Source organism: Zootoca vivipara, chromosome 17, assembly GCF_963506605.1.
Source record: "Zootoca vivipara chromosome 17, rZooViv1.1, whole genome shotgun sequence".
Taxonomy (NCBI): Eukaryota; Metazoa; Chordata; class Lepidosauria; order Squamata; family Lacertidae; genus Zootoca; species Zootoca vivipara.
Genome location: NC_083292.1, coordinates 4109623 through 4125443, shown reverse-complemented (window position 1 = coordinate 4125443; position 15821 = coordinate 4109623). Strand labels below are relative to the sequence as shown.

Sequence of the window (15821 nt, the reverse complement as noted above, 5' to 3'; positions counted from 1 at the left end):
GGATCTTGGAATTGTGGGATCAAATCCTATCTCTTCCAGGGTCACTATACAAAGCATATCTCCACTGAAGAAAAACGGGGTTGGTAGTCAATTTCTTGCCAACAAACTCTGCGTAGTTTGAGGGGGTGAGTGGCTAGCAATTAGTGATGGGGAGAAACTGATTCAGTTTTCATTTAAAACCAAATTTATCAAATCTGTACTTTCCAAACAATATGAAAACTGAAACACAGCCATTCTTCATAATTTGCACTTATCTGAATTTTTTGATGAAGTTCTCCAACCAATCAAGCTTCACAAAAAAGCACACACTATGGGGAAATGAACATACAAATCAATGCAGAGGGATTTGGAGGGAAGGAACTGTAATAAGCAGGACGATTCTATAATGCTTCCTCTAGGAGGAAACCAGCCATTAACACCTTGCAGAGAAGGAACTAGCCGGTGGTGGCCCTTGGCTCATTTTGGTGGTGTATAGAGGCTGGAGAGTGACAGCTTCTAGCACCCCACCCACCACAACACAACACAACACACAAGCAGGTGCTGTGGCACTGAACTCCATCACCCTTTCAGCTTTATGTACAGTATAACCAAACTCTATGACTCTGTACGTCAACCTTCAGAAGTTGTTAGCTACATACTCTGTGTTCCTTTTGAAACTAACCAGGTGGGTGTGACTCACCTCCTCTTTTTGAAGAGGACTTGGAAGACGTCGACCACTGCTTAGTCAGCACTCTCCCTGGCAAGGCTTCACCGATATTGCTAGCTGTGTCCACCGCCTCGGTGGATGGAGATATGGCCTTTGTTTCCGTATCATTCTCATCCAGAGGGTCTTTGGGAAGGTGCTGCTCCAGCTCATTCTCGTTGCAGCTGAACTGGGCCATCTTCTGTGCCAGCATCAGTTGTGCCTCCTTTTCCAGCTGCCGGATGTCCTCAATGGTAAGCCCGTACCATTCATCCTGCCAGCACCAAGCTTGCCTGTGGGCCCGAACCATCACCTTCCGCAAGCCTAGGGGTTGGGGATGGGGAGACACAAAAATTTCCAGCAGGCCACTGATCTAGCTAATAAGAACACCCATTCAGGGGCATCACCACATTTCAACTGTCGATCAACAAAAGCTTCAGTGCTACACTTGGATGCTGATTCCTGTACATACCCAGATCTCCCCTCCTGGAATTCTGGACTTAGGAAGGTTTATGTTTTTCTTAATAAATCTTAAATGCCTCCATAACATTCTGGTAAGCTAGACCTCTGCTCAACATATGGCCTGGAGCCTTGGCTTTCTTTCCCTGGGGTTCTGCAAGGACTCTCTGATGTACTTGAGGACATAAAGTTGCAATGCAGTCTCCAGGGCTGGCCCTACCATTAGGCAGAGTGAGACAGCCACTCCCAGTGCTGGATGCTGGGGTGTATGGGGCAGTGGAAATGTGTTGGAAGCCAGAACCTGCCTTGTATGTGTAAGCTAGCTGCTGTCCTCAGGTGTGGTGGACAAAGGTGTCTCATCACCAATGTTGAAATAAAGTTAAATTGCTAGCCTGGCTGTATGTGGAATGGGTGTGTGTTTCAACTTATCTTTAACCTCAGGCAGCAAAATGTCTTTGGCCAGTCCTTGCATTCTCCCACCCAAGCACTGACCAGACGCAGAACTACTTAGTTTCCACAAGGCTGCCATGTCATGTGCCTTCAGATCATGCCCTGAACCAGTTTCATGCAGATTTAACTGGAACTTTGTTCTTGGGCTTAGCTCTCGTCTGGCTCTGGGGCCAAGACCTGCCAGCACCCTCCTAACACCAGTCTTTAGTAGGAAGGTGTGGTCAAATGGGTGAGCCCAGGGACAATGAACCCTGTGGCCCTCCAAATTGAGTTCAATTCTCATCAGCCCCAGGCAGCTTTTCAATATTCTTCCATAATGCCGGCTGAGCCAGGAGCAAATATACTGAGCAGAGCTCAAGGAGATAAAAACTTACCAACGTCATGAATGAAGCGCTCAATTTTAGACTGCATCCCCCAATATCTGAATTCCACCTTGCACAGTTTGTAGGCACACATCATAGGGTATCTCCCAGGGTTGTTCTTGTGCTCTTTGATCCAGTCTTCTGACAGGGGACCCCTTGTCGTCTTCACTGATTTATATAGCTTTGGATCTTCTTCTGATTTGTATTCGTGTGGAGGGATGGGATCTTTAACAATATCAATGGGATCTAAGTCCAGAAAAAGTAGTTTAAACAAAAACATTAAAGAGCATAAACATAATTTCATCAAAGCTTTGTTTTGCTTTGATAACTGTTTAGACTGAAACAACTGGTATTTAAACACTTTACACAAGTGAGTCAGAGGCTGGCATTTCCTTTCTCTGAAGAAGTCTCAAAGAGAAACTTTATTCCAGATACAGTATATGTGTGTGTGTGTGTGTGTGTGAAGCAGGCAATCAGAGAATTCTCTGTAAGATTTGACCACAACATCTCTTCTGAAAAATGCTATTTCTCAGAGGTTTAAATCATAGAACTAACAAATTGGCTACATCAATATCAATTGACCATTTTCTAATGTGGTTGTAGAACACAGATGATTTAATCTGGAGTTCCACAAGTTTCTACAGTATGAAGGTCAAACAGACCAAAAACAACATGTTGTTTGCTCATGTGCTCCAAGAATCATTCATATAGGTCAGGACTTGTAGGAAATTAACAGCAGGTTGAAATTGGGGATTTAGAAAAATCAGAAACTGCCTTAGTCAGACTATTGATCCATCTACTGTAGTATTGGCTACATCAGCTGTCCCCAACTTGGTGCTCTCCAGATGTTGTTCCTGACCTTTGAGCATGCTGGTTGGGGCTGGTGGGAGCTGTAGTCCAAAACATCTGGGAAGGCATCAGGTTTGTGAAGGTTGTATAGAACAGCTTGGGAACTGCTTCTTTGTGGGAAGTAATGACTGTCAATGTGGTATAAGAGTACCTTAAATGTACAGTGTGGTTATGACCTTATTATTTATTGTAGGTGTGGAGAACACTTGGTCCTTCAGCTATTGCTAGACTCCAATTCCCATCAGTCCCAGCAGTCACAGCCAATGGTCAGGGAGGATGGGGCTGAAGTTCAACAGGTTCCCTCATGCCTGATTTAACAGAAGGAAGGGGAGCATTTAAATTTTCTGCATTAGACACAAAGCAGCTGGCAGCCCCACAAACAGTGCAGACACACTGTTTGGTTTGCTAATGCTCCGCCACAGTCTTCCTGCAGCTCACATTTTCTGCCTTTTTAAGCCTTGAGAGTTATTTAACAAACACTTAAACAAAGGGAAGAGGTTTCATACAAATGTAGTAGAACTAATTAACTACTCTCTTAAATAAACCTTTATGCAGAAACTGGGGTCTCAGGGGTACATTTAAAATTCAGGTTGAAAAACACCTCAGCATTTCAGTTAATTTTCTCAGAGAATTAACTGTTCTGTGGGTTCCAAATGACACATCCATCACCATCAACTGTGCATGGATGACTGAGGTGTTATTGCTACACTAGTGCTAATCATGTTCTTTGCAATGAGATGCAGTCAATAAGTTGGCTCCAGAGACTCGCCTTTGCCATAATCTTGGGCTTCCCTGAAGCCTGCTTCTGTGTGAATGGCGAGGCTCCACACTCACGTCAGAACTTTGGAAACAGAGGGAATGATATTTGGGTGAGTACTGGCTGTTCAAACACTATCCCCCAGGGCAAGCTTTTGCCTGATTATGTGCAGAAATGCTTTAAGGATTGAGATACAGTTCAGGGGTGCCAGGAGGATTTACACGTCTCCAAACAAAAGCACCAGCCCTCCCAAATATTGACACTGGACAAGTCAAAGCAGTTCACTGACATCACCAGACCCTGCGCTTCCTCTCTGCCTCAGCCAGCAAGTCTTGGCATGGCAGAGACTGCAGCTAAAACTAATTAAGATAAGATCTGTAGAATTTGATGTGTATGCCCCTCGGGGCAGCAGCCTGCTTTTTGCATATGCTAAAGCACCATACACATTGGCACTATAATATGCCCTGCACTGAGTTAAACAATTGCTCATTCTAGGAATGAGGAACCTCAGGCTTTAGGGGATGAATGCAGTTCCCTGACCTCTCTCCCTGGCCCTCCCGAACACTCCTCACCAATCCAAATTATTCAGCATTTTAATGCTATTTATCCTAATAAACACATTTTTTGAAAGTATTCTTTTGAATTTTATCAATATAATCCAAATAACAAAACAGAACTTCATGAGACAAACACATAAAAACTGCAGGGTTCCATCCTAGGCCCATTGCTGTTCATTTTTTTTAAAAAAATAAATAAACAACTTATATGAAGGAATTGAGGGAATGTTCATCAAATTTGCAGATGACACCAAACTGGGAGGGGTAGCTAATGCCCCAGAAGACAGAATTCAAGATGGCCTTCTCCTTAATAGATTGGAGAACTGGGCCCACACTAACAAAATGTATTTCAATAGGGACAAAATTAAGGTCACTTAGGAAGAATCAGCTGCACAAATATAAAACAGCTGGCTTATCAGTAGTACATGTGAAAAGGATCCAGGGGTCTTAGTAGATCACACACTTAACATGAGTCAAGAGTGTGATGCAGCAGCAAAAAAAGCTAATGCTATTCCAGGCTGCATCAACAGAATTCCAGCATCCCATTCAAGGGAAGTAATACTCCCGCCCTATTCTGCCTTGCTCAGACCACACCTGGAGTCCTGTGTCCAGTTCTGGGAGCCACAATTTAAGAAGAATATTGACAAGCTGGAATGTGTGCAGAGGAGGGCAACCAAGATGATAAAGGGTCTGAAAAGCAAGTCTTATGAGGAATGGTTGAGGGAGTTGGGTATGTTGAGTCTGGAAAAGAAGAGGAGATAGTCATCTTCAAACCTATAATAACACTATAGTTGTTTACATGCACACACATGCACACACAAGAATGAAAGATTGGGAGTGGGAAGAAAATACTCACCAAGAATGGTCTGCCTTTTCTCTGCAGTGGAAAGGTTGAAGACGTTGGCTTGCTCTCCTGAGTCAGATATGTAATAGGTTTCAATATCAATGGAGAATTTCTCCACAAATGGGCACGTATACCTGAGAAAGAAATAGCATCAGGGAAGCTTAACCTAACGCTTCTTCACACCAAAGTGCTTCAAAAAATAATTTGAACACCCACATAAATACAGGTGCTTCTCCTCCAGAAGAGGGTGGGGGGAGCCTCAATGACTTATAGCGTAGCACAGATTTCATTAGCACCTTAGTTTCCATAAGATGAACATCCAGCGTTTGCTAACTTGGCAAAAAACAGTCAGTCTTGCTGCCTTGCAAATGCTGACTCTGAGACACGACTGTTTCCTCTTCTGGAAGAGGAGGTGGCCCACCGCTAAAGGGCATGAGAGCTGTCAAAAGAAGTTGCAAACGAGTCACCTAAATTTGCCACAAGCAGCAGTGCCTTTGCATGCCTTCTCCTGAACCACAATTTTGTTAGTTGCTTGAAGTATTTAGAACCTGTCTTTTGAAGGTTATAAATAATTAAAACAAAAACGTAAGATGAGAGTGTTGGATCCGTCCAGTGGACCTTCTAGGCATATTGTCTCTGTCAGTGGAGGCAGATCATAGCCATTATAGCCTTAGCCTCCATGGATCTGACTAATTCTCTTTTAAAGATCATCCAAGTTGGAGCTGTGTACTTTGTTGTGTCTGTCTGGAATCTTCCAAACATTCAGCTTCATTTGATGTCTATGAGTTCTAATGTTATGGGAGAGGGATAAAAACTTTTCTCTATCCGCTGAATATTTTACTGTATGTCATGTTGCCTCTCACTCATCTTGGGTTGCATGCAACTAAGCCCTACTCAGAGTAGGTCCACTGAAGTGAATGAACCTAAGTTAGTCATGTCCATTCAGTGAGTTTAATTCTGTGTATGACTAGTACTGAATACCATCCCTAAAAATACTAAACTAAAAATACCTAAAAATAAATAATTAACTATGCTGGTTCAAGAGATGGCATGCAAAGGCACCACTAGGGGTTGGTTTCTCTCAGTTTCTCATTTTTCCCCAGGCTTCTTCCCTCACTCCCCAATGTTAAATTCAGTTCTCCACATTTCCTAGCAATTTTGAATTAATTTGTATTTTCAAACGAAATCCTCAAATTTCATCAGCATTTTAGAGGGAATTTATTTTAGTATACAAATTTCTGAAGTTTTGACTAATATATACATTTTTGCAAGCAATTTACCCTAATATAAGGCTTTATATTACAGTATAGTAATAACCTACTTTATATTAGACAATATACTACTTTAATAAATGTATATACTTTTGTGCACACCTTTCCCAAAAAGAGCATTTTGTACATAATATTTGGTGGAGAACTGCACTACAAAATACATAGAAGTGAGAATTTTTAAGATCAATTGAGTTTTGGATCACACAATGGTTTGAGAAGTGAAAATTAGATAATTTCTATTAAAATGCAAAAATTGAAGTTCTCCCCTCATTGTCAGGCACCACTGCTACCTGTGGCAAAGTAAGACAACTCCTTTAGCATGAGCAAAATATCAACACATGGACATGCCCTTGGATCCATGTGTGGGGAAGGTTACGGTAATTAAAACAACAACAAGGAGGGTGTTTATTTTACCTGTTATCTTCATATCTCCATTTTACAAAATGGGACTTTTGGTGGCCTATCTACCACATAGAGCTGTTGTGAATACAAACCAATGTCAACTGTTAAGTGAACTACAGAAATGAAAAGCTCTTATAAGAGGTAGTACCTTGTCCTTGTATAAGGATACGCATTCCATGACTCCTCCTCAACTCTTAAAGCTGCCTTTGGCAGTATAGACCGAAACCAACTGGGGATATGCATACCAATATGGTATACTTTGTGGGTATACTGCCCATTGCCACCTGGACCATCTGTATATGGTCTGTTTTCCAAAATCTCTACACCACTGCCTTCACCACATGTCTCTTCTCGGCTCTTTTTCTGAAATTACAAAATAAAACAGGGTAAGCAGATTCAACATTGCCCCTTGCTGAATCAATCAAGACCGGGCCATCAGGTAGCACAGTGGTAAATCAAAATCTTCAGAGCTGTTTAGTCAGCCTTATCACCAAGGCAGACCTCTCGGTTTAGCTGCGCCTCCCTGCCTGCCCCCATCTTCATCCCCACCTGCAACAAGCATTTAGTTATACATAACTGTATTTGTTCACACCCATCCATTGTTAGTCCTACTTTTGACCATCTCTGTTCTCTTTCCATTGCCAACATTGTAAGCTCCTTGGGGCGAGGATCTGGGTTCATTTGTTTTTTCTTTCTAGGTAAATGTGTGTAAATTAGAGTGAGGTTGAATATTGCTTCTCCACATTTTAAAATGACCATTCATGTCCTGCAAAAGTGGTGGGACCTTTTTTGGGGGTGGGGTGGGGTCAGGAGATCCCTATTGCCCTCAGAAAGTTAGCGTTTCCAGAGTACCCTGAGAAGGATTGATTGTTAAAGAGCTCTGGGAATTCTGATTTCTGAAGCTATTTTCCTTAAGAATGCAAATTTCTAGCTCTTAGGGTTGCAAAGATAGGCTACAAAGTGCTGCCTCGTGAAATCTCAGGTGCCAAAGGGGTGGCTGAATAAGGGAGAAACTACCTGAGATATTGGTGATCTCCTGTCTCCCAGGGTTTTGCCAGCACAGGCACATAATGGCTGTGTCAGGTGAAGGGAGACACAGGAGACGGGTGTTTGGTTGAATTGGGCCACAACTTTATTGGTTACAAGAAAGAGTAGGTTTGGCTAAGGCATTGGGCACGTGTCTGGGATCTGGCAGCCCACCTGCTACCTGATAAGAACCTGGTGGGATCAAACCTGTGCGGAGGAGTCATCTCCAACATGGATTGGATACCACGACCCTGCTCAGGCTGCTGTTGGGACTCCCAGACAGTCAACCCTCCTGGACCCCTCCAACAGGGTACCCTTGTGACTAAGGATCCACCCCAGTGCCTTATCCGCCCAAGTTGTGATGGTTGCTATGAGGTAGGTGAAAACCTGCAAGTTGGCCAATTTGCTTGCAGGAGAAAATTCCTCCCTGGCCCTGAATACGGTGACCGAATAAACCACAGCAAGGTCCATAGGCAATGTGCCCACTTCCTCCAAGTGGGCCCCTACTTGGATAATACCAGGGTAAGGTAAAAGGTAAAGGGACCCCTGACCATTAGGTCCAGTCGTGACCGACTCTGGGGTTGCGCGCTCATCTCGCATTATTGGCCGAGGGAGCCGGCGTATAGCTTCCAGGTCATGTGGCCAGCATGACAAAGCCACTTCTGGCAAACCAGAGCAGCACACGGAAACGCCGTTTACCTTCCCGCTGTAGCGGTTCCTATTTATCTACTTGCATTTTGATGTGCTTTCGAACTGCTAGGTTGGCAGGAGCTGGGACCAAGCAACGGGAGCTCACCCCGTCACAGGGATTCGAACCGCTGACCTTCTGATCAGCAAGCCCTAGGCATAGCTGCCAAGTTTTCCCTTTTCTCGCGAGGAAGCCTATTCAGCATAATGGAATTTCCCTTAAAAAGGGATAACTTGGCAGCTATGGCCCTAGGCTCAGTGGTTTAACCCACAGCGCCACCTGGGTCCCTGACCCTTAATACCAGGGTAACAGACCCTTAAATAGGCTGGGGATGGGCTGCTCGCATCCCCCTGTCTCAGATTGGCTGAGTGGGCACTGCCTGCCCTCACCTGCGGGCCTGACAGAAGATGGCGGCCTCCATGGACCCACCACAGCTGCACCATGCGGCAACAACCACCCACCTGGAGTCCCAGATGAGTGGATATTTCTTTTTTTAAAAGCATTCATTCAGATAGTGACTGTAGAGCTGGGGGAGGTTAATTAAACTCTCCCCTCTGTTCCATTTTCTAAATACCAACTTGCCCCAATAGAGTGAAATTACACATATCTACATAGTATCTGTAAGTTTAATTCCATGGAGCATATAGTGCTGGGGGCTTGCTTTTAATTGGAAAAATGTTTCATGTAAAATTATCAAGTCACACCCCTTTCAGTACTGTGATCTATGATTCCACCAGCTACTATCAATTTAAAACACCACCACCACCACCATAAGAACACTAATCATGGTTCTCTCATGTTATGTCAAGTTGCTCCCTAAAATTCACCATAATCCATAACTTTGCTGCCCTAAGTCCTGAGATCCCTAGCTGCTGCCATCAGATGTTGCCCCATCTAGAGGGAGGCATGGTCTGTATGTGGACTGCCCTCTCTTGCTTCTAGGACAAAGGTAGCTTTCCTACAAATTGAGACCTTACAGGTAGATACATACCTTGGGCTCTGCCACTCCTGTTGAAAAAAAGGGCAGAAAGCTAGCACAAAGTTAAGAGACAAGAGAATGTGTCCTTCTTGAAACATCCTGAGGGGGAAGGTTTCATCAAACTGCAAATCCAGTTTGGGAATGTCAGAGGTGAGTTACATCTATTTTTTTTATCACGCCTACCTACTCTAATTATAAGGGAAAATCCAGTCATCCTCCCAGTGCCCATCAAAAGATTCCCAGGGCAGATGGTGACACAGATCTATCCCGGCTAAAATAATAGCATTAAATTACTTGTAACAGGGAACTCGGAGGAGCAGATGTGCTATGATTAGCAAGAATGGCAGTTACTTAAAGGCTCTTATTAAAATAAATCTCTGGGAACAAACATGGAATGGGACACAGCACATGAGCTCGTGTAAGCAGTTATGGAAAGAACAATTCTGGTGAATGTCATTGAAGCATCACACATCCCTATTTATCACCAGCTCTTCACAACAGAAAATGAAAAGCCACAAACAGCTGAACGAAAACAGATTGAGTCATAGTCTTTTGGATCCACTTCAACCTTTCCTCCAACTAAATATGCAGATCAATGAGGGAACCCCAATTAAATAGGCAAGTCACTAAGGGGGTTCCAATGGCCCCTGTTATTCTGGTATATTGCAGAAGTACAATAAAGAATTTACATGGCTGCTAATTACAGCTTTCCAGGATGTTTACACACAGTAGAACTCAAATACTTGCACACTGTGTTGTGACATTTTGGTTGTCTGAATTTTGGAAATTTTCTTAAGGGCCAACATGGCTACCTTTACTTTCATGCGACACACTTTCTGTAAAGAGATTTAGTAAGGTATAATAACTTCCCCGAGTATGCTGTAACAAGCACTTCCAAATTCTCTCACAAATATGACTTTATTGGAGATGTTCTGTGTGTGGGACCCTGTGGAATGTTTTCGCATGGCACCTAAAGACATGCAACAAAGGTGTCAGGCAAACCTCCCTGGGGAGAGCATTCCACAAGTGGGGAGCCACTGCAGAAAAGGCCCGTTCTCATGTTGCCACTCCCTGGACCTCCATACCCACCAAATGTCCCATTTTAAGAGGGGCACTCCACATCACAGAAGTTAATCCTGGCTTCTGTTTGGATCCTGGAATGTCTCATTATTTGCACTGAACCAAAATATGCTCACTCTGGCACAAGTCACCAGGACTGCACCATAGCTGGCATGATCCTGCTGAAGAGTGTCAGAGTGCCTTCCAGTCCAGTGCTCTGGCAATCATCAGCAGGGGCATGCCAAAGTGTCTTCTGGGCCAGTGCTCTGGCACAACCCTGGTGACGATCGTGAAAGTGCTGGACCAGAAGGCGTGCCCCTCCTGGTGTCCCAATTTTGGGATAAAAAGCACTTTGAATTGAGCCCAGAAACTAACTAGCAGCCTGTGCAGTTGGGCCAGGATTGGCATTATATGCTCAAACCATCTTGCCCAGTGAGTAACCTGGCTGCCCAAGTCCGCTGCACCTGATAATTCTGAACCATCTTCAGAGACAGTGCCACATATAACGCGTTGCAGTCATTTCCCCAAGATTAACTGGGGAAAGGGACTAAGGGTAATTGGCTTTTAAATTAAATAGGATCAGGAGCTAAGTTTTATCTGGTAGCCTTATGCAAACCTGTGCAACTGTCAACTAAAGAGACAGTAACCTTATTACAACAAATGTAAGTCTTAATGGAGTACTAATAAATTGAAGTATAGTATTTGCCTTATTGTACCTTTGTAGTTTATAATAAATAAAGAATATATTGTTACTTTTATTAAATTAGGCTGAGTTTGAAGACATTTGATTGTAGCGGTTAAAAGACGAATCAATAGTGGCAAATATAGGCAGAAAACCAGCTTTTAAAGACATAGGTGTCTCTCTCCACACAACCACCACATTTTTGTGGTTTCATCAAACTGGTTAAGGACAATTCTCAAAACAGCCGCATTTATATCATTATGGGTAGAATGACTGCATGTTGTTGTAGATTTGAAATGTATTCAGGGGAGGGGAGATAAAGAGGGATACATGTCAGAAGATAGTGTTTATTGGAATGGAGAAGCCTGGGTTCAATCCCTTCTCAACTATGAATCTTTCTGGCCCAGTCACTATATCAAACCTAAACCTCACAGGGCTGATGGGAGGATAAAATCAGGAAACCTGAACTACCCTATAAAACGGAAATGCTGGCCTTGTTTGCAGGCTTTACAATCAAAAGACTTGACAAAGTAAGGGAGAAATGAAAGGGGAAGGGAAGTCACTTGGGAAACCTAGGATTAAAATGCAGTTAAATGTAGTAAGAGAGTTACACAAACCCGGGGAGATAATAGATGAGCCAGGCATTTGCCTAGATTTTTAAACCAGATGAAAATAATTGTTCTCCTGTTTACTGTAGATTACAGCGTACAGAACGACCTTTCAAAGGTAGTCAAGTTAGACAACATTTACAATCAGCTCAGCACTTTTGTTTCCATGGATCGCTGAGATGTATTTTGCTTCAAATGAAAGGCTTGCAGCCTTGCACCAATATATAATCCAAAGCAATATACTCACTAAATAAAACCTGTTGCTTATAAATAGCCAAGTCACAACAACATAAAAGCTGTTTGCTAAGAAAGTCCTTGCGGTGCAAGAATCATAAGCAAGGTGTCAATCCAAAGATCAACAACTTTTTAAAGCCTTGTTGATTCCAATGGAAGAGAGTTAACTAGCAGGCAAAGGGAGAGACCACTATCTTTCCCTCGTGATTGTAATTGTGGGGCACCGGAATCGTTGCATCACATAATCCTTGATTGTGCTCTTCACTCATCGGCCAGGAGCAAGTTTCTTGCTCCATATCTAAAGGGAATTGCCGATGATTTGAATGAAGCCAAACTGAGATACCTACTAAATGACGAAGACCCCTTAAGATCACTCACGGTTGCCAGATTCTTGATCAGCGTCCTATCCCTAAAGAAGAAAAACGGACTCCTGTGCGGCTCGGATAACCCTTTTAAACCATGATTTATGTTTTAGGATGTAATTAGGTGACATCAACATTGATGTCTTTTATTAATTTATGTTTATGTTGTAAATTTATTGTATTGTATGTTGTTGGTTTTTTGTTTCTGTTTTGTTTGTTTTTTGTAGTTTTTGGCTGTTTTAACTTTGGAGGTTTAAGTACATATATGTTGGTATGGGAAATTGTTGTGTGATGGGCCAATGGCCGTAATAAATATCAATCAATATCTTTCCCTCGAATTCACAATGCCTGCATACACATCATTCATGTAAGGCACATTTAAAGTAACCTGCTTCCAAATAATCCTGTAGTTTAAGGGTTCTGGGAATCATAGCTCTGTGAGAGGTAAACTACCATTTCCAGGATTCTTTGTGGAAGGGGATGTGCTTTAAATGTACTGTTCATACAAAGCCAATGGGAGCATCTGGCTTTCCCTGTTAGGCTGTTAGCATTGACCTCTGGACTGCCAGTTTCCTACCTGTCTCCCTTCCTCAAATTGCCAGCTGTTGCCAACAAGGCTCACCTCTGTCACTTAGAAAGTCTGCTGGTAGCCACTGCTTCTGAAAGTTGCTGCTTCTGCATGGTACCCAGCCTCAGTCCCTGCCTATGAATTTTCAGCTGCTTTCTCATTGTGTTGGCCTTTCAACTAAGTGAACGGGGTAACCAGGTGCGCTGGCTTGCCCCCGCGATTGAGGGGGCAGGCGCTGCATGCTGTGCATGCATATGTAATATGACGGTGTGTTGTGAGCACACCACAAGGCGTGCGTGAGTGACATGAGCACATCTCACAGTGTGTACACATCATCATAGAATACTGAGGCCTAGAAAATTGGGGGAGAGCCCCTCCTAGATGGTGCCCCTGAGGCCAACAATGGTGCTTATAGCCACCCACATCCCTGTCTAAGGGCTAAAGCTATATACTCCATCAAAATTGTGAGTTTTGATAAGAAGTTACTACACATCCTTTGCCATTTGTCAATATCCTTCTTGGTGTATGGCATTCATTAATAACCAATGAAAGTTGTTTGGAAGAGTCAATGAAAGTTGTTTGGAAATAACAGTTCTGTATTTCTGAGCAAGAATTCTGAGCATAAGGGCAGTACTATTATTTTTAGCACATAATGGAAACAATGTTCCTGTTGACACAACTTCAGATGGCTTTGGCCTTATGAGCTACAGCACTGCATGACTAGCACATGCTTTGTTATCTGCTATATTGACCTCAAATTCTTACTAAGAAGTGCTGCTTCCCCATGTTTTGAACTTCTTCTGTGACATTTTGGATTCACCCTTGCTCCATTTCTTTGTGCGCAGACCCACACCGTACATTTGAACCACATCTAACACACCTGAATTCTCCCCCAAAGAATCATGGGAACTGTAGTTTGCTAAGGGTCCAGGGAACTGAAACTAAGTGAGAGGAACCTACAGTTCCCAGGATTCTTTGGGAGAAGCATGTGCTTTGAATGTATGGAGTAGATCTACCCTCTAAGGTACTATCTGCCCAGCTTCTAAGGTTCATTTCAGAGCACAAGTATAACCTTTATCATAGTAAACGTAAGAATTTTCCTTGTACCAGGTCAAATTGATAGTAAAATTCATAAAGCCATGACTATCTACCTGTCTTCTACCCAACTTTGTACTGCATCTAAATATTTTCCCTTGATGCTTCACTTCTCTATAGCCCCAGTCACTTCCCTCTTGTATATTTACATGCAATCATCATGTTTTGTCATTGAGTAATTGCAGTGTAAGTGAGTGAGTTGACAGGGTACCACAAATTGCTGTCTACTATAATAGGCAAATTTGTGTTTATTACAGAACACAGTTCTGCCATGGGAGGGGGAGCGGAACGGAGAGAACAATAGGGAAAAGGGTACCTCATAACATGAAGAGTCCCTCCTCACCACTGAGGTTCTAGGAGTCTCATTTTGGACACTGAAAACTTCCAACCTGTAACCTGCTCAGAGAACTCTTCCCACACAGACTCATCTGCTGCACATTTGCCACAAATCCCACCCTGTGTATTGCAAAAGAATCTGGAAGCATTCTAAGGCACGTTATCAGTTCATGTAGGGTGCTTTCCAAATCTGGAGCCCATGAATTAAGAGTATGCCCTACAACTAGGGTTGGAGTCCAACATTGCTGTGTAGTGCTTCTGGTTTTACTCCAGAATTGGGGGGGGGGGTATTAAAACATCTATTTTCAGTCTCTCTTATTCTGCTTCTTTATATTGAATGATGTTAACTTTTTAACTAATATTGTTCCAGTATTTGCTTCCTTTTCCTGACAATACTCAGCTATTGAACACCTTGCTTCAATTAACAAATGGTTAATAAATTCACTTTCTTATTTTATACCCAGTATGTTCAGATATTCCAGAATTATCTGTTTGGGATCCAATGGAACTAATATACCAGTATACTGCACTACCTCAGGGAGGTCAGCTCTGGTAGCAAATAAGGTATTGGGTTGGGTCCTTAGCCCAATGAGTACCATACTAAAGGAGTCTGGGGTGTGTATGTCTCTATCTGGGAGCCCACAAAGGGGACAATGGGCCATAGCAACCCTCCAAAATGGCGGCCATTGTGGGATTGCCCTGTTTGGTGTATGTCATAGGATGACCCCTTAATCCAGGACTGACCCAGTCAATTAATCAATCAGCATGCAGGCTGGTTGACCCAGGATACACACCCAAAGCCTTCGCCAAAGCCTACTTACATCTGTAATCAATAAAGTTGTGGCCTATTTTAACCCAATACCAATGTCCTGTGTCTTATTTATCTCCCTTGTCCTGCCCTGTGCTGGTTGAAAACTTCCTGCACCTGGAAACTATCTTTCTTCTATTGCAGAATTAAGGCAGCGAACATGGCATCTCCAAGCAATCTCCATTCCAAATGCTGACCAGACCCAGACCTGCTCCGCTTGAGCAAGGTGATTGTATATTTATCTTCAGATCAGGCTCTTGAAGTGCAGATATACATGTAATAGAATCCTAGGAGGTATGGACAGTAGCATCACATAATCTTCTGCCATATATTTTGGAAAGTTGCTTGTCTGTTGGCTATGCATTTGGACATCTCTTAAGATATCATAATCAAATTTTGCATGATGGTTCCCGAGATCAAAGAGGTCTTTGGATACAACTGGGCACCTTTTGACTCAATAAGGCTTGAAAGACAGAGCCTTTCAAAATTGCACTGATTTTAACCACTGATGTCAAAACTGCATTGATTTTTTAGTTTCTCAGAATTCCCGAGCAACACCAGGAAGTTGCTGTTGTTGTTGTTGTTTAGTCGTTTAGTCGTGTCCGACTCTTCGTGACCCCATGGACCATAGCACGCCAGGCACTCCTGTCTTGCACTGCCTCCCGCAGTTTGGTCAAACTCATGTTCGTAGCTTCGAGAACACTGTCCAACCATCTTGTCCTCTGACGTCCCCTTCTCCTAGT

At 43.1% G+C, this 15821-nt stretch overlaps 1 protein-coding gene across 19 annotated transcripts in view; it reads right to left on the bottom strand.

Annotated features, from left to right (window-relative positions):
• The window catches only part of PITPNM2 (phosphatidylinositol transfer protein membrane associated 2), a 217622-nt gene that overhangs the window by 66298 nt on the left and 135503 nt on the right, over positions 1–15821 (bottom strand). For all 19 annotated transcript variants that reach the window (XR_009556937.1, XM_035098032.2, XM_035098047.2 and 16 more), the window contains 4 exons: positions 6782–6996; positions 4973–5094; positions 1966–2199; positions 680–1006 (listed from right to left, as the gene is read on the bottom strand). Coding sequence is in view for 18 of the 19 variants with exons in the window: in XM_035098032.2 (XP_034953923.2) it covers positions 680–1006; positions 1966–2199; positions 4973–5094; positions 6782–6996 (898 nt within the window). In the remaining variant the exon portion in view is untranslated. The remainder of the gene's footprint in view (positions 1–679; positions 1007–1965; positions 2200–4972; positions 5095–6781; positions 6997–15821) is intronic.